We start from the raw sequence: 24,608 nt of genomic DNA on the forward strand, positions 1-24,608 counted from the left end.
TCACACCTATTCCGTCAGCGCTCTCCCACAAAAAGTTCCTCTTCCATTGACGCGAGCTAGAGGAAATGGAAGGTCTACGACGATATAAAACAGCTTATGCCACGAGAGATAATTGAGTTTTGCTAGAGTGCTGATTTAGTGGGAACTCCACCGGATCTTTGGGTATTGACTGGAGGCCAACTGTCCGGAGTTCCGTCAGAGTGTTGATCGGATACTTTTGTATTTTATTGACAAACAAAATTCAACTTCCCAATGATGCCATTTGGAGGCCTCCATAATAGCCCAATGATTCCATTTGGATTCATTGATATTTATAATGTTTACATACACAATCTTGTAAATATATGCAAACTATAATGCGAATTATCAAATAAAAACAATGTAAGAAGCAAAATAAATTTTTTCGTGCAATTACTGGTTCATTTACTCACCTTAGAATGATTTGAAATTTACAGTGAATTGATGATCGTTGTTTCGCTACAAAGTTTTACATTGAAATGTGACTAACGCTTACTGATAGAATTGTCAAATAAATTAATGCAGCGTCATCTAGTAGGAAGGTGAGGCAACGCAATACCGTTCGCCAAATCGACATAAGTAGTTTCCTTTGCCGCTAAAGCAGAAAACATTGCTATGATCCCAAATGGGATCATCTGACTGGAAAGGGTTAATGCTTTGTTTAACTTAATACTTCTTTAGTTTTAAAATTTGTAATAGAAGAACAATGAAATTCTCTTAGAATCCCTTCTTGTTTTTATTTCGTAACTTGGTCAGTACAGTAGATTTCAAATTACTGTAGTAGTTTCATATGAGTTGGTAGTTCAATGACTCCATAGTTATATCATTGATTATATGAATCAAAATATAAAGTAAAATTACCTGATCTTAACCTTCCTAACTCCGGAGTGGACGCAGGTAAAGCAATAGAAAGTTGTGCTAGTGGAGAGAGTAATTGTGGAAATACGTTTTTAGTCCAATCCGGTAAAGTAAGATTATATTTAGATTCAACGGATAAATTGTCGTTTATTAGGAACACATCACGTAGAGTTGTTACATTTTCTCCGGAATGGAATGACAGATAATCTAATATTTCCCTCTGTTGTTCTAAAAACGCCAAATACGATTTGGAATTTAATAGTTCCTAAAATACAATAATGTAATACTTTAGATATTTTACTCGATAGATGTAGTAAAAATAAACTAGATATAGAACTCGGAGAAAATAAATAAAGCTAATTTTTTTAGTTTAGTGTGCGTGTTGGGAAGCAAATTGCCCCCTTATTTGCGTCCCACTAGGACACTGGTTCTCAAACTTTTTTAGTCGCGGCACCCTTGTAGGGCTAAAAATATTTCGAGGCATACCAACCCTTGAAGCAATTTGAAAAACGACAAAAAATGAAAAAAAAAATACAATTCTGAGGCTCATTTGATTTCAATATAAACTTTATTTCAGATCAATGAAATACAGTACATTTGATATTCAAATATCCTTACTTAATGTGATGAATGAAACTGTTTCGATAATGTTTTCATTATATTCTTTACAATTATGGAAATCTTTGTAAGTTTGACCCCCAAATCCCTTGATGGTTGAAGTTTGCTTCTTATTATGAATTTGTTTATAGTTTAAGCATATGCTGAGAAAGAATACTCACAGAGATAAATAGATGTGAAACACACAAGTTTTTTCACTGCAACCTTGCCAACAACATTATTTTCTGAATATACCTGCATCCAGAACTCTTCTTGGCTTCTTTCACGGTATTTGAGTTTTAAACTGCTAACTTTGCTGATCTCAAGTAGATTTTGAAAAACTTCATTTGTCATTCCGACAGGTTTATTTTTTGGGTCGCACGAAAACAGATCCATCATCCAGCTATATAAGTCATCTGAGTCAATGTCAGGAAAATAGTTTACAATACTTTCTTCCAAACCTTGCAAATGGACTATAACAATTTCAAAGAAGTTCGTTTGAGGATTGATTTCATTTGTTATAACAAATTCCTGTAATCGACAGAAATTTGTGAGGTTCCTCTTTTCAACACATGCTTTGAAAAATGTAACTTTTTTACACAAGGCTTTGATTTTATCTAATTGTGCTCCTCCTTTGCCTTGAAGCGAAGTGGTGGTTTTATTATTTCGAAGATGTCTGAAAGGTATCCCAATTTTCGCAGCCAATTGACATCTTCTAATTCTAGGATGAAAGACTCCTCTGTAAATGTGATACTCAGAAACCTAAAACAAACCCAACCCGTATACTCACCTAAACAAATCCCTTCATACGACCTTTCCTCGGACATGAAATCCTTAATCCATTTCACTTCCATGACCCTTTTTAATGTCTTCTCTGAACAGAGAAGTGACACAATCCGTTATTTCAACCAACTGTCCAACACACTGTATGGGTACGCCATATCCACTTCCTGTTATAATGACTCAATAAACCAAACCTTCACCCAACTCTGCACATAAATTACAACACAACACTCACATACACTACGATACAAACTTATCATTTACCCACACACAACATGCTCCCAATCATAAACATATAAACTCCTAAAGATAAAGCCAACAACATACAACCCATAACAACATTAACATCCCAACAACCCTACAAACACAGACATCCACAACATCAAACATCAAACAGTGAGCACCACACACACTTCTTAAGAGTCGAATTCAAATCACAAGGACAGGGGGAGATTGGTTTTCTGTGGTTTTCCAATCTCATTGCTCAACGATACCTGATCCTGATACGGCATCCAAAAAGGTGGAAACAATTCTTCTGACACTCAGGCCTTACAGCTACTGCCACGCCCTGTCTCGGAGAGCGGCAACATGAAATTGACGTTTTAAAACAACAAATTGGTTACATTCTTGAAGATCTCCTTGTTTAGGCACAGCCTAAACAAGGTAAAAACGTTGGGTCGTTAATCAGTGGATCTTTCAGTTCAAATAGTCTCCCTAACCAACGAACCTCTGAGTGAAGCAAAAGATTGAACTGATTCATACCCACATCTTCAGCGGTGAGCTACAAAAGGCGTGCTTGAAGCGGACGGCTCTTCACATGGTTAATTATTTTTACAGTACTATCCAATACGTCTCTTAAATCTTGTGGCATCTTTTTTGTTGCCAAAGAATAGCGATGTAAGATACAATGCAAAGCCTTGGCAAATGCTTGGGGCACCTTAGAGTGCCGCGTCACCCACTTTGAGAACCTCTGCGCTAGGGGAAGCAAATAAGAGGGCAAACAAATGTAAACAATGTTTGAAATTTTATTTGTTTTCTGTGATATTTACATGGAATATTAATTTTTACTTACAGAGTGCATTTTTAAATAGTTATATAGTTTACATAGTTTTTGTAATATAGGTATATTGTATAAAAATGGTTCGATCATTCAGTGCTTTGGGTTGTACTACAAAAAATTCCAAGACAGAACATGCATTTTGGTGAGTATCAAAGCCTATGAATTTAAACTTTGCCTACCATCTTCAATATTATGAATTGAAATGACATCCTATCACATCCTGACATCCTCCCGTAGCGCAGTAACTATGTTACTGGCTTAATAAGCTAGAGGGTGAAAAAGAAAAAAAATATTTATAGAAGATAATGAAATAACAACTGACATATATCTGCTTCCCGAAGAGTAATTTAGATTTTTTGTCTCCTACCAACACTGAAAATCCGTTAGTATGAAATTAAAAATCTACCGCCTCATTGTCCTCTAACCTCCATCTACCTCCAAATTAAAAATCGACTGCCGCATTGACTACCGATATATCGCATTGATTAAAAGTATTTACGAAACTGGTACAGCTTGTGTCCGCCTTCATGAAGATAACAAGAAGTTTCGAATAGAATGTGGAATTAGATAGGGTGATACTATCTCCCCTAAATTGTTTACAGCTGTTCTTGAATATATGTTCAAGCAAATGGAACGAGAGGATAACATGGGAATTAATATAAATGGGGAAGATCTGAACCACCTAAGATTTGCCGATGACATCGGTTTAATATCTGATAGAGTTGATAAAGCTACAAAAATGCTGCACACGCTCTATAAAGTGTCAAAAACAATTGATCTTAAAATTAACACCTCAAAGACAAAATTTATGACCAACCTTGTAGTCAGTGATGATATCAAACGATTCACCACGAACTGGATGCAAGAAGCACAAGATAGGAATAGGTGGAAAATTTTACGGGAGGCCTACGTTCAGCAGTGGACAAATATAGGCTAATTGATGATGATGATCCTTTTTATATGCGTGGGTTTTTTATTCAGAACATTGTTCCCTATCAAGTGTTTAGATTGTCATCATCATCATCACTGGCTCGACAACCCTTTTTAGGTCTTGGCCTGTTCCAGGATTCTTCTCCATTCTGATCTGTTTCGTGATTTTTTTCTCCAGTTTTTTATTTTTAAGGTTGGTATATCATTTTCTATTTGTTCTAAGTATCTCAGCTTCGGTCTTCCTCTTGTTCTTTTTCCTACTGGCATCTGTTTAAATATTTTGTTTGGTATTTCGCCTTCTTCAATTCTTTCTAAACCTCCTATCCAACGCAGCCGTCCTATTTTAATGAATGTTATAATATCCGGATCCTGGAATAGTTTGTATTGTATTTAATGTTTATTTAAACCACAATCCGATTATTCTTATGCTTCTGTTGGGAAATTTAACAGGTTAGTAAGTTTAAAAAATATTAGTGGGTTAGTGATTACCACAAAAGAAACACCACACAAGTAAAAATTAATGAAATTCAAATTAACTATCAAATTGGCAAACAAAATATTTACTTGATAAAGGCGATCATGCTTCTTACAAGGTCTTTCAGAAGCAATAAGCATATCCTCCTTCTGCGGCTGTGTGTGGATGGGAATTGGCTGCCAGGATAATCTTTCGTTCCAGACCTGATTATCTTTAGGAGGGTACAGTCCAGCCAGATGTGCCGCGGCAGACATTAAGCACCTGTCTACGTCAGAAGACATCACTGTTAGAAAATCACTGTGATATCGGTCCGGTAAAAACTGTTTGTATCTTTCACGAAACCATTGACCAAGCTCGAACTGCTGATTCTTACCTAGCTAAGAAAAAGTTTTTTAATTTATTTTTTATGTATAAAGGACGATATTATTGTGGTATTTGGTGTTAATAACTATTCAGTGGAAAATGGATTTCTGAATTCTGACAATTACTTGTTAGTTTCAATGTTACCCTAGAGTTGAAATTTAACGTTATAATTTTACTCTGGAGTAAAAATTTAATGGAGTAAAAATTTAATGTTACACCGGCACCAGTCTACAGCACACAGCAGTGCCACAGTATAAGGAACAAATAATTTGTGTCTATGCTGTAGCAGTGCTGACAGTGTTTTTGACGTAACCGTACCACAGCATAGACACAAATGTTCCATATGCTGTGACCGTACCTTATAGAAAGATTTATCGCCAACGTTATTTTTATTTTCGCTGCCGGACCTCTGTTACATTTTTCACAAATGAATGACGAGATGTTGTCTGAAATGGTGCTCAAAAATTCGGTTCTATTTGATTTGTCAAATCCGGAAGTATATGGACACAGAATATAAAAATGGGATATGAAACAAATGACATGCCGTTCTACTGATATGATAGCTTCTCTCCAGTGTGTGCGTGAAAGTTTTTTAGTTAGATATACTTCTAGATTACTCAGCAACAACATGAACGAATTCTGAGACATTCTGAAATATTCAAAAAACTTCCGTGGCTCTCTTCTTCCAAGCTTAATGAATCCAAAAGCGTTTATTTGTAGTGTATTCTTTCCTGCTGTTCTTGTTCATCTAATACTACAGCAATGATCAATAGTTCGCTGTCGGGAAATATGGCCATTCTGGCAACCCTCACTAAACTATACTGTGCTGTGTGAATACGAACTTAAACAGTCGAAATCACGGGTCGGTGAAGCACTGATACGGCACTAAAGAATTTTAAAAATATCAACAGATATAGTGACCAATGAATTTATACTCAAAATAAACAAAGACAATAAAATATTGTATACCGTCAAAGTGAAAGAACTTCAATATTTGGTTGATATAACCCGTGGTGAAAAATACAGCATCCTACGGATGATAATATAGAGGAAGGTTCAAGGTAAACGCAGCATTGGATGAAGAAGAATGTCCTGGTTGAGAAATCTCAGAGAATGGCACGTGGAGAAGAAGAAGCAGATAATGAAACAGATTGACACCTATTTGGTTAAAGTTTCGTAAAGAGTTAAATATTTAAAAAAAAATTACTTTTCTATTTTCATTGGAATTTATAAATTTATAATGATATCTACAATCTTCTTCAACTTTATTTTCCTAAAAGAAGAAAATTTGTTTAATTTGTTGTTTGTATTTTGAGAACGATCTCCGAAGTGGAAATTGAAAGATCAATAAGCTTACTTTAACTTCTAACGGCCGGTTTCCGAAACGTTATTCAAATCTCCAATCATGTAATCAAGTATCAAATTTGATCAATTGTTAACAAGCGACAGGTTTCCGAAACGAAAATTATGGTAAAATTACGTAATCACCGATTATAGATTATTTGACATACGATTTTACATGGAAACAGTAGAATCGATTGTAATCGTTTATTATTTCTGTACGAATTGTTCTTTATCTTGCTCTAAATTAAGAAAGTAATGTTGCTGTTTCACTTTACCATCATTCCTGTTTATGTGTAATCTGCATTCTGAAAATCAACACACAAACATAACCTAACTAACTAATAATTTTGTGTCGTTCGTTAATGTTTACCAATTTGTCATTTATCATCTTTAATTCTTAAACTGAAACTTTGTAACAATATTTTTGAGTTCTTTCTAAACAACAACTTTTTATAAAACACCTTAGGTTTATTTATCTTACAACGTAACCAAAGATTTTATTTTATTTACTTAAAACCATTGGTACATAACCAAAGATTATAAGATTAATCGTCCAAAAATCTCAGATTACCTGACAAGCTAGTATGACAGAAGTTTGACATAGATAAAACGATAATAATTAGCGTTTCGGAAACCCAAAATACTTCTGACAGGCTGTTAATCATCGATTATTTGCTTGTTAGATTAGTTAATGTGTGTTATGTGATTGAAGTTTGATCGATGTTTCTGCAACTCAAAATGCATTTAATCGACTGTTAACAGTAGATTACCTAATTTTGATAATGATCAGCCTTTCGGAAACCGGCTGTAAGTGTGGCTTATTCCCATAAAAATAGTAATTACTTTAAAATGCCACAAGAAAATTGATTTAGAACTTTATTTTTCTAACCTAATTTAAAATATGTAATATGCCAGGTCCTAAAACACCCATTTAGCTATATATTTGTTATATACTCGTTCGCTATCTCCAGCCCGAACTGTCTACTGAATTTGGTAATTATTTTTTTGCGAAGTTAGTTACTTTTGACAGATTCGAAGTGGCTGGAAATTACTATACAACCAAGCACACGTACTTATAGCCAATATTAATAGTAAACAAACTAAATGGTATATAAAATAGAACTTTACAAATTACCGACAATCAATATTTATTTGTTTGCACCATATATAATAAATAGTTATGTTAAATTATAACAACTAAAATATATCTTTTAAATATATACTACCCAAAATGTTATGGGTTTAGTATACACTTCCACTATTTAGAATAAATCTTCTTTTTTCAAAGAAAGAAGTCTGCAATAGTAGGATACTTGAGCTATTAATACTGAGAAGTAGGAATTGTTGTGTTGTAGGTTTCCGACAATGAATCTGTCAAAATATGCCCGAGCTAAGCGAATGGAGTTTATCATCATACATTTCAACAGTAGGGGAAACCGGGGATAGTTGTTACAGAGGCAGGTTGTTACATTTAATTTTATTCACTTTAAGGAGATGGCAGCACCTTTAACTCGACTTAGCCAATGCGGTGTATACCTCACTACGTCTAAACGAACTTTGGACACTTTGATTAGTGAGGTTTAAGGCTCTGACGCAGACCGACCATTTTTGTGTTTTTCAGTAATTTTTCCGACATTGTTTCAATTTTTGCTGGCTCTATTTTTACAAGGTAAAGTAACTTGAACTGTTTCAAGATGGGAAAATTGAAGGAAAAAGGGCCCCATGACGAAGAAGAATATCCTGGCTATAGAAAGACCTCAGCACAGCTATTCCGTATAGCAACTAACAAAGTCATCCTAGCCAGAATGATCGCCAACGTTCGGAACTGAGAGGCACCCTAAGAAGAAGAAAAGTAACTTATTGTTTTCACAGCATGTTTTATTGACTGTTAGCTTTATTATTGTCTATACGCACAAGAATAAATATGTTGGATTGATGAGTAATTACAATTTATTTTTATTATGACATCCTGTGGCAGGTTGTTATTATTTTCAAGGGAAAAGTTGTTATTGTAACAACCTGCCCCATCTCAAGAAATGTGTGTGTAGGTTTATTAGTAACCTAGATTTTATTGTAAATACAATAGTAAATTTTTAATAGATCGAAATCAAAACCTACAAGAAAAAAACGAAGCGTGGTGAAATGCCACAGGAAATCATTATTGCTGCAGCAAAGAAGATTTCCTGTGGCAATTCTATGGCGCTTCAGAAATACGTCAAAAAGAGCCAGATTGGGCTTGATAGTGAGTGTAGTAAAATCATGAATTTTTTTTCTATGAACACATGTACTATAAACTAATTTGTTTTTTTTTTTCAGATGCTAATACCATGTCCACAGGATATTTAAAAAATCTCAAGATCTTCTCTGCTCTACATGAAAATGTATTAGCTTCTTATGTTATTGAATGTTCAAAGATATACCATGGTCTTTTCTAGTAGCTGTTCCTGATAACTGGACCAAATTTGAGACTGTATCTGCTGACTGGCTAACAAATTTTTTAAAACGCCACAATGAGTTATCCATCGATATCCCTCAGGCTATAAGCTTAGGGTGAGCCACAAGCTTTAATAGGCACAATGTAAATTTATTCTTTGACAAACTCGCCAATGTATTAAATAAGCACAATCTTGGAGCAAACGATATTTACAAGTTAGATGAACCGGGGTAACTACAGTTCAAAAACCTGCAAAAATAATAGCATCAAAAGGTGTGAAGCAAGTGGAAGCGGTCACTTCGGGGAAACGAGGAACATTAGTGACAGTGTATCTGGCAGTGAATGCCAGTGGAAACTCAATGCCGCCAGTATTTATTTTTCTGCGGAAGAATTATCCAGAACATTTTGTTTTCAGTGGACCACCAGGATATATAGGAACGAGCAATCCTTCTGGATGGATGACGAAAGTGGAATTCTTAGTTTATGTGAAATATTTTCATAAGAATATTAAATGTTCTAAGGAAAGTCCAGTATTATTAATAATGGACAATCACGATTTCCATTTGTCGGTTGAGGTAATAGATTATTGCAAGGAAAATGGCATTGTTCTCTTGACCTTGTCTTCGCATTGCTCTCATTGATTCTAAACTTTAGACATATCGGTTTTTGGACCATTAAAAAATGTATTAGCAGTCAGATGGATGGCTGGATGAAAGCTCATCCAGTAGTTACAATGACAATTTATAACATTCCATCAATTATAGGAAATGCTTTGCCATTAGCTGTAACTTCAAAAAATATACAGTCTGGTTTCCGTATAACTGACATTTTCCCGTTTAAGAGGGACGTTTTTACTGATAAAGATTTTCTACCATCATCAATTACAGATAGACCTGAGCCGCAAGAAAATATGGAGCTTCAGTCACAAGCAACCCCAAAAAATATACGAACACCACCAAGTACGCCACCACAAGTTATCAACAAGGAACCAGACCAAGATCCACAACCTTTTAACTTCTCGTACTTTAGTTACAGGACATACTAGTCCTAAAGATATTCATCCTATGCCTAAAACTTACCCCAGGAAAACTACTGCACAAAATAGGAAACGAAGACATACGGCTATTTTGACGGACACACCTGAAAAGCAAGCACTATTACAGCAAGAGCAACTGAGAAACTTAAAAGCTAATAAAAACGGAAAACAAAAAGTCAAAAGGACAATTGTTTTAAAAGAAAGAGATGAAGAAAATGAAAAATGTTCCTGCATTATATGTTGTGATTCATACAATAACTCAAAATAAAAAAAAATGGGTGCAATGTGTAGACTGTAAGGGGTGGGTGCATGAACTTTGCAGTGACGATTCTCCAATTTTTGTATGCATATATTGCCAGTCTGATTAGTCTAATAACTGATTTAAATAATTTTTAAAAATGTCGCACAATAGTTTGTATTTTAATAAAACATAAATAAAGTTCATTTAAAGTTTTTCATAAGGAAATTTAAACATTCTTTGAAAAGTATGAAAGTTACTAGTGTAACAATTTGCCCTTGCCATGTAGCAACTTACCCAATTGGGGGGTTATTTGATGTATAGCGACAAGCTAATTACGAATTAATTTTTTGTATTCAAAAATTAATTAAAACAATCTCATATTAAAATTTACATTTTCGCAAATGGTTTATATACATAAGAAATAGAAATTTGTTTTTTCAATATGTTTATTTACTACAGATATTAGATATGCTCGACACTTTAATTACTTATACATTTTGAGTGCTTTGCATTTATGGGAAACGAAATTAATATAACGACCAGCCCGATAATAAAAGTTTATGGCCTGGCTTTTAAAAACAAAGAACGCGTGTTCTGTGTTGAGTTTTAGTTTTCAGTAATCATTGAGACACCATTTGGATCGGTCCGCGATACATACAATCCCTTCGAGAATTAACTTCGCTTTATGATAATAAATATTATTAACAACTTTTTCCTACGTTTTATTCAATTTTATTTTTGTTTCCGTGGTAAATAAGTTTATCACACGCATCCACATCAACCACGAAACAGATGCAATTTCCAAAACTAAACAAATATATGTTTTTTTTTTAAATTGGCAAGTTTCTTGTAAATCTAATATTTAAAATAATTATATCGAAGTGAGTGCTTCTTACACTAATTTTTATCAGGTATTTTACATATTGAATGCACAAAAAAATAAAAAGTAAAAATTGTAACAACTAACCTCGGTCTCCCCTACACATTTACAATATATATATATATATATATATATATATATATATATATATATATATATATATATATATATATATATATATATATCTATTCTATCACCGATTTAAATAAGGTTACTTAATGGGGCATACCAAGCAAAAAGCATATTTTGTTACAAATTTGAATATATTAACCCTTGTCATTAAAGTTAATTATACTATTATATAATAATTCCTAATAGAGAATAGGAAAAACTATACATATAAATATTTAAATGGTTTAATTATAATAAATATTCTTATTTTTTTTATTATAATTAAGTTTTTATATATTAAGGAAAGTAATAAATTTACCATAAAAGTATTTTAACCATTGATAAGCCTCGATTTATTTGATTTTTACTATTTATTTTATTGTTTATTACCTTTATAACAATTAATTTGCATATTTGTGAAAATATAATAAAAATTTCGAAATTTTGCGAATATTTTTTATCTCTAATTATTTTTGAATATGTATCCGCTTTTTTTATTTCGTTAATTTTGCTGTCTGACATAAAACGTTCTTGTTATGCTTTGTGATTATACCATTATTACTATTGTTTTTATTCGTACATGATTTAACATTCGCAAAGACATAAACAGTAAAACTTTTGTAAGTGTCAACTCCTATAAAGTGACCACTTGCGTATAACGACCGATTCTTAATTCCCGGTTATTAGAAATGGAAATCCTCGTTCTTTTATACCTCTTTATACTGACCATTCTCTTAAAGGACCGCAGGCACCAATTATCGGCATTTTCTAGTTCCCGTCAATGATAAAAACCCTCTCAATAAAGGGCAATAAAATACGACCATTTTTAAAAAATATAAATACAGTACAAATTCCTTTACTGGTAGGCGGATCCATACGCTTTCAAGACTTGTTTTAACCAGCGGCGGCTCGTGGCGTAAAAAAGTGGTGAAGATGAGGAAAGCTTGCCGGAGCCAAAAGGAGTTTTGGTACCTACTTTGGGCCCAAATCTCATTAAAAATTCGTTAAAAAAAATGTATAGAGTTTAGGGCCCTAATAACTTGAAAACAGTTTTTTATGGCACTTATGCTAAATATGATTCGTTCTGCTTGCCTGGGGTATTTTAGTTCTGAACCTTGACATTTCATTGAGAGTTTTTTGGCGATTAAAACACCACGCCAGCTAAAACGGGTTGGTGAGTTTCGATTCAGCCGCCCACTCTGAGTCAGATGCTGATTGCAGCCGACCACTCTGAATCAGGCGCAGATGTTTAAAATACTTGTTGGTCGACCATGTAAAAGAACATCGCTTTTATCTTCATTTTTCCAATGCCTAAACGGAGTCTCTAATATATTACACACCAAGTCATTAATTTAGCCACCATAATATAGTCTTCTGCAGGTCATCATGCATGGTTAAGTCGATGGCAAAAAGGGAATAAGTAGAAAGAGGAAATCATGGCTGCGAAATATTCGTGACTGGACAAACATGACTGTAGACGAATTATTCCACGTTGCAAAAGACAGAGAAACTTTTAGAAATGTGGTCGCCAACCTCCGTTAATGAAGACGGCATAGAAAGAAGAAGAAGAAGTTATTCATTGGATTCATGTCTGTCTAAAATTATTTTTGTCCAAACAAAATCTGCGAGAACACTTTATATCCGAAATCCGAAACAAACCACAGAGAAATGTATTAATAAAGTGCACTAAACAAATAAAATTAATACTGTGACTAAACTAAACTAATAAATACTATACTATACACTATACTATATAAAAAATTTGTATATAATAGACTAAATTTCAGAATATTGTCGCTAAGAGAAATTTCCGAAAAATAGGAATACCAAATGCACATCCAACAGTGGGGAAGACGGATAATATATTTTTAGACGGAACTGCACTCGCCAGTTTTCTCAGCTATCACTAAGTATAGGCTGACGTCACGTTGCCATGGCAACCGTGAACGCTTATGCAGATGGATTTCGCATTTCAAAAATGATATTCACCTTTTCCTGAATCCTACACCGCTAGTGACACAGGTCAGGACTTGACCGTCAAGAATGTACCGCTAATAAAGCTAGTTGTCTTTTTTAATTATTAGATTAATTAAAAGAGAATAAATAATTGATTTCAGAATTTAGATATAATACTGTTGCTTCTATTTTTTATTTATTTGTCTCAATTTAATTATATTTTTTTGGTGAACCTCACCTTCACCTACTTCACCTGGCCGGCTGCCGCTGGTTTTAACATTCAGTTCAATTTTAACTAACAAAATTATTAAATTTTTCTAATACTGTCGAACATCAGAGTGTTCTTTAATCTTTAATACCTCTGTTTATAATCCTTCTACCTGGAAGTTAATTGTTTAGATATAATTAGTAACTAGAATTCCCAAAATGAGAGATCGCTGAAACTAACTTTCCTTTTATACCTGATAATGCGAACTGGTAACTACTTAAGTCATTAACAAAGGGTATGGTAACATAAAAATTACCTGAAAATTCTACGTGATAATGACCATATTGATGGTCAATCATTTCTATTGCGTTCTTTGAGATAGTAGGATCAAGAATTATTGTGACTCAGTGTGAGTTAGTGTGAGTTAGTGTTTTAAAAATGGCAATTTTGAAACTTCGAAGAGAAAACCATGTGCATTGTATAAAGGGTACAGTTTTCGTATGAAACAAACAAATAAAGATGGTTCGGTTTTTGGGAGTTGTTTGAAAGGGAAAACTGAAATATGTCGAGGACATATAATTATGGATAATAACACAATAATTAAGGAAGCCGAACATCTGTCTAAGCCGAGTGTTGCAGCGACAGAAGTGAAGCAGTGTGTCTTCAATGCTCGAAAAAGAGCTAGGGAAGATAATATTTGTTTGCCGATGTCAAAAATATATCAAGATGAATTTCAAAGATTATATAGTCAAGGACTGGATATCGTGACAGACTTCCCAAAATTCTCTTCAGTAAAAAGTGGTTTAAACGATTGTAGAAAACGTGCGCGTGGGCTGCTCACAGATCCAGCGGCAGCATCCGAAATAGTATTTCCAGAAGAAATTATTACAATGAGCGACAAACCGAAATTTTTATTTATCGACAAGACCACTCCCTCGGGATATAGAATATTGGTGTTTGCCAGCAACAAAGCTAGGGAGATTTTGGTTAACAGTAAGGACACTGTATTTATGGGTGAAACATTCAAAAGCTGCAGTAAGCAATTTAGTCAAATATATACCGTTCATATCGATATTGGTAGTACGTCAGAGGAGACAAATACAATTCCATTGATATTTGCGTTACTTCCTAACAAAACCCAAGAGACATACGATATGTTATTTTCATCAATGAAAGAGCAACTACCAAATTGGAAACCATCTCTGATGGTGATTGGTGCTTTAGAAAATTATTTTTCCGAAGCCAAAATTTCCGGTTGTAATTTTCAATTCAATCAATGTATATGGAAAAATGTTCAAAATATTGGACTTGTTTGTGAATACACTGACAACGAAGAGATACGTTTGCACATAAGAATGTGTGCTGCGTTAGCGTATCTACCCGTAGAAGATATCGATGATGGCTGGTTATGCATTCAAGAAACCTCTCCTATTTCTGAAAAAATGGAACAGTTTTATGACTACTTTGTCAAACAATGGTTAGAAAATACTCACATTACCAAGGAAATTTGGAATTGCCATGATCAAAGACATCGCAGTAATAACGTTTTAGAAGGTTGGAATCATCGTCTGAATACATTAATAAGACCACATCCCAATGTATTCCAATTAGTGAAGCGCCTGGTTAAAGAAGCAGAATATTGTGAGCACCTTTATGATCGATTTACTTTTAATCTAGAAGGAAAGCACCGCAAGAAAACATATCTTAATCTTGATGAAAGAATATCCAAAACTTTACAGAAATATAAAGATACAAGGGACTTAAGGTTGTGTTTAAGGATATTGGCATATATCCAGAAGCTGCAATAAATAGAAAATTTTTTATTCCCAAGAATATTTTGTATTTTACTGTATAAAAAGTTTGAAAAAAAAATAAAAAAAAAAACAACAAAAATTAAAAAAAAACAAAAAAAATTAACAAATTAAAAAAAAAAACCAAAAAAATGAAAAAATAAAAAAAACATCTTCTAAACACGCCAATGTTTATATTATGTATAAACTATGATAGTCCTAAGCCTGAATGAAAGTGTGAAGGGAAGATGGTTTATTTTTATTTTTTTATAGTTTTATGATTTTTTAAAACTAATTTTACTAGCCTAACCGTTACCTGATCGTTATGGTAGAATAAAATTAAACGTCGATTACAAGAGAGCGCAAAACGGTCGATATAAGAAAATAATTAGTTATATCTCCATTAAGAAAGTGTTAGAGCGCAAACCAGCCGATTTCACGTAAGGGCGCAAAACGGTCGAGCGCATATCGGCCGACACCCTGACAGAGTATTTAAACGCTTTGAAAAAGCCTTAAGAAAATATACTTCTTTATAGACAAAAGAAGAATATGAAGAAATTTACCGTTTTTTGGAGCTGTAAAAAGCCTTTCATCTGATTGGATTCTATATGATGTTACAATTGCAACCGTATTTAAAAAAAAATTAATGGAATATTGAAACGACTTGCAACTTTGAATTGCTGCCTCAAGAATATTTAAAATAATTTTGGATCAATTTATTATTTTCTATTATACATATTATTAAATAATTTACTGTTGGATGGTAAATTGGTTACTATGTACTTACATTAGTTAATTGTCCAAAACCTTCTGGCCAGATTTCAGATGATACTGCTTTGTAAGGATCATTTTCATACAAACCAATTGGTGTTCTTGCCCCATGACGAAAAAGCTAAAATATTTTTTTTGAAGAAGTGTTTACTTCAAATTTACTAATTACATATTTCGAAATAGGTGGGTAATGTTTAAATGACAACAAAAAAATACGTCAGTGCGAACGTGACCTAACTGCACGGTCGTGTATAATATTAGATTGTTAAAAAATAATATATTTCAGTATTATATTAACAAAAAAAAACATACAAACAGAATACGAGGTGTTATTTCGTCACAGAAATCCTTGTCAAATTCGCATATTTAGTGTTTTTAGGTCTGTTGACCGGAAATAAATTTTGGATTTAAGATAAGTCTAAATAAAAAAATTATTTGTGGCAAGATTTTTCGGTCACGAAGGCCACTTTATATCGTAGTTATCGCAGTATCATACAATCATTAAAAATGTATTTAATTCGTGCACAGAACACTCACAGATTTCAACAAAAATTTATATAGCGACTTCCAAGATTTTATAGTTCTTCTTCTTCTTCTTAGCTTTCTGCCGTCCACGTTTGGACATAGACCTCTCCCAACTCCTTCCATCGGTCTCTATCCTGAGCAACATATTTCCAATTTGTTCCGGCTATTCTTTTAATGTCATCAACCCATCTTGTCTGTGGTCTTCCTCTTGGTCGTTTACTTTCGTAAGGTCTCCAATGTTGTAGTATTCCAACGTTGGTCTTTTTGTCTAGCAGTGTCGCCCGCGAAGCTCCATTTAAGTTTGGCAATTTTTGTTGCTATGTCCTCGACTTTTGTTTTGGATCTTACCCAGTCTTTCCCTTTTTATCTGACAGTCGTATACCTAACATTGCTCTTTCCATTGTTCTTTCTGTTGTGGCTAGTTTATTCATGTTTGCCTTGGTTATTGTCCAGGTTTGACATCCATGTGTCATGATAGGAAGGATGCATTGGTTGAACACTTTGCTCCTCAAGTATTGGGGTATTTTGCGGTTCTTAAGTATGCAACTAAGTTTTCCAAATCCTGCCCATGCTAGTCTTGCTCTTCTAGTAATTTCCGCACTTTGGTTCTCTTTGTCAAGTCTCAGGATTTGGCCTAGGTAGATATATTCCTGGATTTGTTCTATCTCACTGCCATTTATAGTTATACGTCTGGCGTCATCTGTGTTTGTCATTATTTTTGTTTTTTTCATATTCCCCATTTGTGGGGAGCTTGTTGCTAGTTCCCCCATCATAATTTGCAGTTCCTCGAATGTGCTCGCTATAATCACTATGTCGTCAGCGAATCTGAGGTGGTTTAACTTGTTGCCATTAACGTTAATGCCATAGGTTGACCAATTTTTAGTTTTGAAGACGTCTTCTAGGGATAGGTTAAAAAACGTTGGCGATATTACGTCTCCTTGTCTCGCTCCTTTCTTAATGGGGATGGGATTTGTATTTTCGTCTAGTTGTACTATCATAATTGCATTTTCATATATATTATGTATTAATTGCCTATATCTCGAATCTATTCTATAATTGTTAATAGCTTGTTCTATAGCCCACATCTCGATACTATCAAACGCCTTTTCATAGTCGACGAAGGCAAGAAATACGGGTAGTTGGTATTCATTTGCCTTCTCTATCAATGTTCTCATTGTCAGCAGATGGTCTGTTGTACTATGTCCTTTGCGGAAGCCAGCCTGTTCAACCGGTTGGTAATTGTCCATTTTGTAGGTTAACCGGTTGTTAATAATTCTCATAAATAATTTATAGAGTTGACTGAGCAACGATATAGGTCTATAATTCCCTAGATCACATTTGTCCCCTTTTTTGTGTAAGAGTATTACTAGACTCTCGTTCCAGTCTTTAGGGATCTTGCTATTATGGATACATCTATTAAATAGCTCTGTTAGTGTAGGGATTGTTAATGTCTTGCTTGTTTTCAAGAGCTCGACAATTATACCGTCGTGTCGAGTCCTGGAGCTTTATTATTTTTTAGCTCTTTTAAAGCTCTTTCTATTTCGAATCCCTTTATATTTGGTAGTACTTGGCTATACTATATCCCTTTGGCTAGCAAGGCTGGCCTTGCGAGCTGTACAAGGATGTGTAGAAGTTTTCGACAATATTTGTTATTTTATATTTGTCCTTCTCTTCCTTATTGTTGGCGTCTTTAATTTTGATAATTTTTTGAACTACCAGTGCGGGTCTTAGACATTTTAAGCCTCTGTTGTTTTCAATGACTTCTGACTCAATCAGAAGAACAGGCAGGATTTCGAGCGGGACACGGAACAAACGACCATTTGCAATGCCTTAAAACTCTAGTTGAAAAGTCTATCGAATATAACAGACCCCTTGCTCTTATCTTTGTCGACTTCCACAAAGCATTTGACACAGTCGAAACAGTTGCTATCTTAAAAGCACTATCAGAATAGATCACAGGTATGCAAATATTATTCGAAATATATACGAAAATGCGACAACAACCGTTAACCTCCATTGCATGACTGAGAAGATAAAAATTGGCAGAGGGGTGCGGCAGGGAGATACCTTGTCGCCAAAACTATTTATAACAGTTATGGAGTACGCATTTAAACGTCTAGAGTGGGAATCAAAGGGTATTAGCATCGATGGAAAGATATTCAATCATCTCAGATATGTCGATGATATTGTTCTCATAACAGACAACTTAGGAGAAGCCAGAAATATGCTACAACAACTACAGGAAGTAACCCAGAAAGTCGGTTTAAAAAAAAACTATGGAAAAACAAAAATGATGACCAATCTCGTCCCCAATGAGCTAATAGAAATCGAAAAGTCGCCCATAGAACTTGTGGAAAAATATGTGTATTTGGGTCACGAAATAAGGTTAACGCGAGATAACCAAACATGCGAGCTACTCAGAAGAATAAGTCTGGGTTGGGCTGCATTCGGAAAAATGGGAGACGTATTTAAAACAAATATACCGATCCATTTAAAAAGAAAAGCTTTTAACCAATGCGTTCTACCAGTCCTCACATACGGAGCAGAAACCTTAACTCTCACAAAAACGTCAGCCGAAAAATTGAGAAGGACACAACGAAAGATGGAGAGATCAATGCTTGGAATAAGCTTAAGAAATAGAATAAGAAACGAGGAAGTTCGCAGACGAACCGGAGTGGAAGACATTATCGAACATATTACAAGGCAAAAATGGAGATGGGCAGGACATGTTGCAAGAATGAAAGACGAGAGTTGGACAAAAAAATTGCTTGAGTGGAGACCACGGGCTGACAAGCGAAGCCGAGGAAGACCCCCAACGCGATGGACCGACGACCTCAAAAGAATCGTGACCAATTGGATAGCAGAGGCGCAGAACAGAAACAGATGGAAAAGTCTAGGGGAGGCCTATGTTCAACAATGGACAACTCAGGGCTAATTGATGATGATGATGATGATATTCCATACATAATAATACCTAAGGGTCTTACAAACGAATAATTTTTGTTGTTGACTGTATGTTATAATACATAAATAAAAATAAGTAATTCTAACTTACCGTCACTACAGCAATTAGTTCATTGGTTTCTGTCATCAAAATAACACTTAACAGAGAGATAATCACTTTTATACATGTTCTAAACATTATTGCTTCGTGTTCTTTTCACTTGTAAACTCTAAAAAATAACAAATATAAAATATAATAAAAAAATAAACAGAATGTGAGATCCTCACTACTTTTCTGATTAGACATTCCTTTTAGAAGAGACTTTCAAATCGTTATTTAACATAAACAAAATTAAGTTTTTCATATCTGCAATAGCAAAAGAAAAGACGGTGGATAGACAAAAAAAAATGCAAGAAATAGAACAGGAAAGAAGAAACTGAAACACGAAAAATTTTTATAAAAATATTAAAAGAACAAATCAATAAATAAAAAGGTAAAATAAACGGAATAAAAAATAAAGACCTACAATAGAGGACAATGAATATAAGCAGGTATGGGTAGATCACTACACCGAACTCTTAAGGAAGAAATATATTGGAGAAAAAATATACAAGAAACAGGAAACAGCGGACGACAAAGAAATAGACATTGAAATCTTAAAAGAGCCAACAATAGAAACATTGGAGGAAGTAATACAAAGGAGCGAAAATGGAACAGATTTTGGGAAAGAAATTAATATGAAATTAATAAAGTACGGAGGAAGGGTGCTGAGGGAAAAAGTACTAACACTATTGAAAAAATATGGAATATATAAAAAAGGTGAACAAAAAATTTGTGCAAATTATAGAGGATACATTTCTAAGTACGACGTATAAAATAATGACATCAATAATACGAAGAAGATCACGAAAAATAGAATGGGACAATACCAAAGTGGATTCACAGAAGAAAGATTAATAACAGATGCCATACATACGATAAAACAAATATTGATACAAATTCTACATAATACAATTTATTTAAAAAAAAAAGAAAACTAATTATTATAGCACTGGAAAAATTAAATATCCTTCATAAACTTATTGATTATGTATGTGACAATAAAAACTACAAAAAATGACATAAAGATGCAAAGAGGGGAGACAGATGAACTCATTATAAATAAAGGAGTCAAACAAGGAAATGCGTTATCCAAAACACTGTTTTATAAGGCTTTAGAATATGTACTACGAAATATAAACAAAGATAACCTATGAAAAAAGCTGGACAAATAATCGTCTACGCAGAGGATATCTTTATTAGTGCAAAGAACAAAAATATAATGAGAGCTATAGAAATTTTTTTAGAAAGTTTAAAAAAACCTTTTTTAAAAAACTGTTACCATAATTACAAGACAATTAGATAGGAAATACATGCACTTGTAAAAAATGGAAAGAAATGGAACATGATTTTTACGGTCAGCAAAAGGAAATATAAAAATATAGGAAATATAGAAAACACATAGATAAGGATACGTGGATTGACTACCTAAAAAAGTTCCACGCAGAAGAACAAACGACGCTAGAACCGGAAACACCGGAAATTACCACAAATGAACAACTTAATATAAAAGTACAGGAAGTTCGGAAAATACTTGAAATCATGAAGAACAGAAAAGCAGCAGGTAAAGACGGGATACCAAACGAATTACTGAAATATTGTGGAGCAGCAATGACAGAACAATTAACAACATTAATTAATATACTTATAAAACACAATAAAATAGCGGAAGAATGGAGAACGAGCGAACTAATTCTATTATTAAAAAATGGAGATAAAAAACAGCCAGAAAATTACCGAGGTATAAACTTGTTAAATACTACGCTAAAACTTACAACTCAAATTTTACAAGTGCTAATAAATCAGAGGATAAGTTTAGCAAATGAACAACAGGGTTTTCGTAGTGTAGTGGAAGATCGTGTGCAGATGCAATATTCGTTATAAAATAAATTACTGAGAAATCACTAGTGTATAATAGATCAGCATTGCTGTGTTTGATTGACCTAAAAAAAGCGTTTGACAAAGACTCAAATATCTATCCAACAATATATGTGTACCCCGGAGGTAAAGGACACTATGTCCATTTTTATCGAAATTTAGATTATTGCACTTTTGAATATAACTTTTGTGGCTCTACACATAGGTAAACCATACTATGTCCAGAGACAATTTTACGGCAAGTTACCGACTTTTTATTAAACACCAAGTCCACTTCCAGTCAGAGGTAAACAACACCATGTGGACTTAGTGTTGTTTACCTCTACTATATGTGTGCACCGTCATTTACCATCCGGACATAGTGTTATGTACCCTTGTACACTTCCCGTCATATAAAAATGGTACACTTTTTTTCCCAATGTAAACCAGTGTTGAGACCAGAGATATATAAGAGAGCCTTACAGAGCTTAACCAGAGCTCTTACATATCTCTGGTTCAGACTGGAGACAATGGTTCGTGAAACAATTCATTGTTGCCATCACAGATAACGGAATTGCACTAAATCTAAATAAAAAAATAACGTTCAAAAATGTGTTTAGATAAATATTATTTTTATTATTAACAACAAAAAACGGTATCCAATAAATTTAATAACCAGAGAGACGGTTGAGTTATTGTCCAAAATGTTTGAAGAATTTTTTAATAATGGAGATATGACAAAATACAACAGCAAATTTCAGCAGTTTCGAATTATAATGCATATATTTAAATTCCACACTTGTTCACTGTAAAAGTTATTCATTTTGTATTAATTTCAAATCAAATTTTTAATTTCTCCAGTGTGTTTTATTTATTCTAGTATGCCACAACTCAATGCAGTTTTGTGCTACACTTTACGAGAAACGAATGACAGCTTTTGATTTGAAATTAAACATAATAATTTAAAGTCATGTCTAATTTTTTTATTTTTTAAAATTATTTTTGAATTAAAATATTTTCATAAATTATAATAAAACACGATTTAAGTCCTTCGTTTAGCTGGTTTGATGATATAATATATTCGTTATAAGAAAGAAGTGGACGAAAATGATAATTTGTTTGGAGATGAAAATTCGGATATTGATAAAATCTATGAGCCTCTAAGTGGTGAAAGCTCAGAATCGGACGACAATGATATGAGACGTATAAGTAAACCAGCGAAAACAAAGGTAAAAGAGAAAGCTATTATTACACCTACGATTAGTGGGACAATAAAAAAAATCTTCTTCAGGACGATTTATCCCTAAGCAGTGATGCAGGCAATTTCAATGAACATAATAAAGTTACTTTAGAAGAAGAGAAAAGTGTTAAAAGAAAGGTACAAAATATAACTAAGTGCAAACAAAAAGGTAAAAAACGTGTAGTAAATGAACAAAATTGGGCCTGTAATGTTCGCAAACGAAAAATAGCTGGTGGGAAAGAGTATCTCAGTAAAAGAGGCAAAGACATGCCTGCAAAAATGTTAAAGCCTCCTTGCATGTGTCACATGAAATACTCTGAAAGATTGCCAGAATACGAAAGACACAAAATTTTCAACTCATACTGGACTGAGACAAACGTTTCAGATCTTAAAAAGCAATTTATCTTCTGAAGTATCGACATCCAACCTACTCTTCGATCAAGAAAAAAAGATCTAAATTCTACCAAATCTAAAAATAATACACTACACTACCATTTTACAGTGAACAATCAGCTATTGAAGGTGTGCAAGGTTATGTTTTTAAACACACTTTGTATATCTAATTTAGTAGTAGTAAATATGTTGAAAAAAATTGAGCCAGGAGGTTTAATAAAAGCTGATCAAAGAGGTAGACACACGCCAACCAATAAAACTCCTACCGAAACCATAAATAGTATACATCAACATATTAAATCATTCCCAAAATACGAGAGTAATTATTCCAGAGAAAGGAGTAAGAGAGATTATCTGGGCACAGAACTTACAATAGAAAAGATGTATCAACTGTACATTGATGAATGCAATGAAAGACATGTAGATCCAAAGCTCAGAGCAAAAAAGTGGCTGTACGTAGATATTTTTAATAAAGACTTCAAGTTGTCGTTTAAACCGCCCGAAAGAGACATTTGAGATACATGCAGTACATTCACCGCTCAATTAAAAAATAATTTTACTGCAGATGAACTAACCAGTGTACAGGCTGATCATGATGCTCACCTAATTGAATCTAAAACTCGGTATAACTTAAAACAATTGGACTTTATAATAGCTAAAGAGTCACCAAAATACAAAGTACTATCTGGTAATTTGCAAAAATGTTTGCCTTCACCACTAACAAACAATTGTATTAGTTTCTACAAAAGGAAGCTTTGGACATTAAATTTTACATTACATGATGCCACTGATTCTTCTGTACAATGTATAATGTGGGACGAATCGAAAGGGGCCCGAGGTGCAAATGAAATTGCCTCGTCAATTTTGAAATGTGCTGACAATACAATGCCAGATAGTCAAGTAGAGGACATCACTCTTTGGACCGATAACTGCTATGGACAAAATAAAAATATAAGTATTATAATGTGCTATTTTTGGATACTGCAAATAAAGAAGATCACTCAAAAGTTTTTACTGAAAGGGCACACACATATGGAAGCAGACACTGTTCATGCTTTAATCGAAAGAAAAAGAAAGAAACTCTCCAATTTGGCCATTTTAACACCATGGGACTGGCAACAACTAGTTAGGCAAACATCAGGTAAATACACAGTGCACAATATGGAACTTGCAGATTTCAAAAACTCCAAAACGCTATTCGATAAGAAATTGTCATCTAATCCTCCTTTTGTAAGTAGAAAAAAAAATGTTAATAAAGACCCTGTTCTACTGTCAACATGTGTTTTCCTACAAGTCCAACAAGAACACATTGGAAAGTTCTTTTATAAGACCGATTTCAATAACCAAAATATGTATGAAGTGGACTTCATGAGGTATCGAAGACAGCAAGTAACGTTTCCAGCCCAATTAAATGAAGTCTCAGTAATCCCATTACCAATCACAAAACAAAAGTACAATGACTTAATTGCACTACTGCCTTTTGTTCCGTCAGTTTGTCATGCGTTTTATCAAAATTTAACACATAGCGATGTAGTCACAAACGATTACCCACAAGAAGATGAAGATGATATGGAGCATCTTTAACAATTTTGAAACTTGTCGTCTATAATTTTACTTAATTATTATAACATTATAATATTTACCTCTAATAAAATAATAGTATAGGCTGTTTAATGTGTTTGTATTGTTTATTTC

General features: G+C 33.6%; 1 protein-coding gene across 3 annotated transcripts in view; it reads right to left on the reverse strand.

Moving 5' to 3' along the window:
- The window catches only part of LOC140443147 (lysosomal acid phosphatase-like), a 33,395-nt gene that overhangs the window by 3,805 nt on the left and 4,982 nt on the right, over nucleotides 1-24,608 (reverse strand). For 2 of the 3 annotated variants that reach the window (XM_072534239.1, XM_072534238.1), the window contains exons 2-5: nucleotides 19,436-19,553; nucleotides 15,872-15,976; nucleotides 4,811-5,098; nucleotides 880-1,141 (exon numbers count right to left, since the gene is read on the reverse strand). In XM_072534239.1, coding sequence (XP_072390340.1) covers nucleotides 880-1,141; nucleotides 4,811-5,098; nucleotides 15,872-15,976; nucleotides 19,436-19,522 — 742 coding nt within the window. In that variant the 5' untranslated portion in view covers nucleotides 19,523-19,553. Of the gene's footprint in view, nucleotides 1-879; nucleotides 1,142-4,810; nucleotides 5,099-6,703; nucleotides 7,053-15,871; nucleotides 15,977-19,435; nucleotides 19,554-24,608 lie in introns of those variants that run through there. The other variant, XM_072534240.1, reaches the window with a different exon arrangement.

Source organism: Diabrotica undecimpunctata, chromosome 6 (genome assembly GCF_040954645.1).
Source record: "Diabrotica undecimpunctata isolate CICGRU chromosome 6, icDiaUnde3, whole genome shotgun sequence".
Taxonomy (NCBI): Eukaryota; Metazoa; Arthropoda; class Insecta; order Coleoptera; family Chrysomelidae; genus Diabrotica; species Diabrotica undecimpunctata.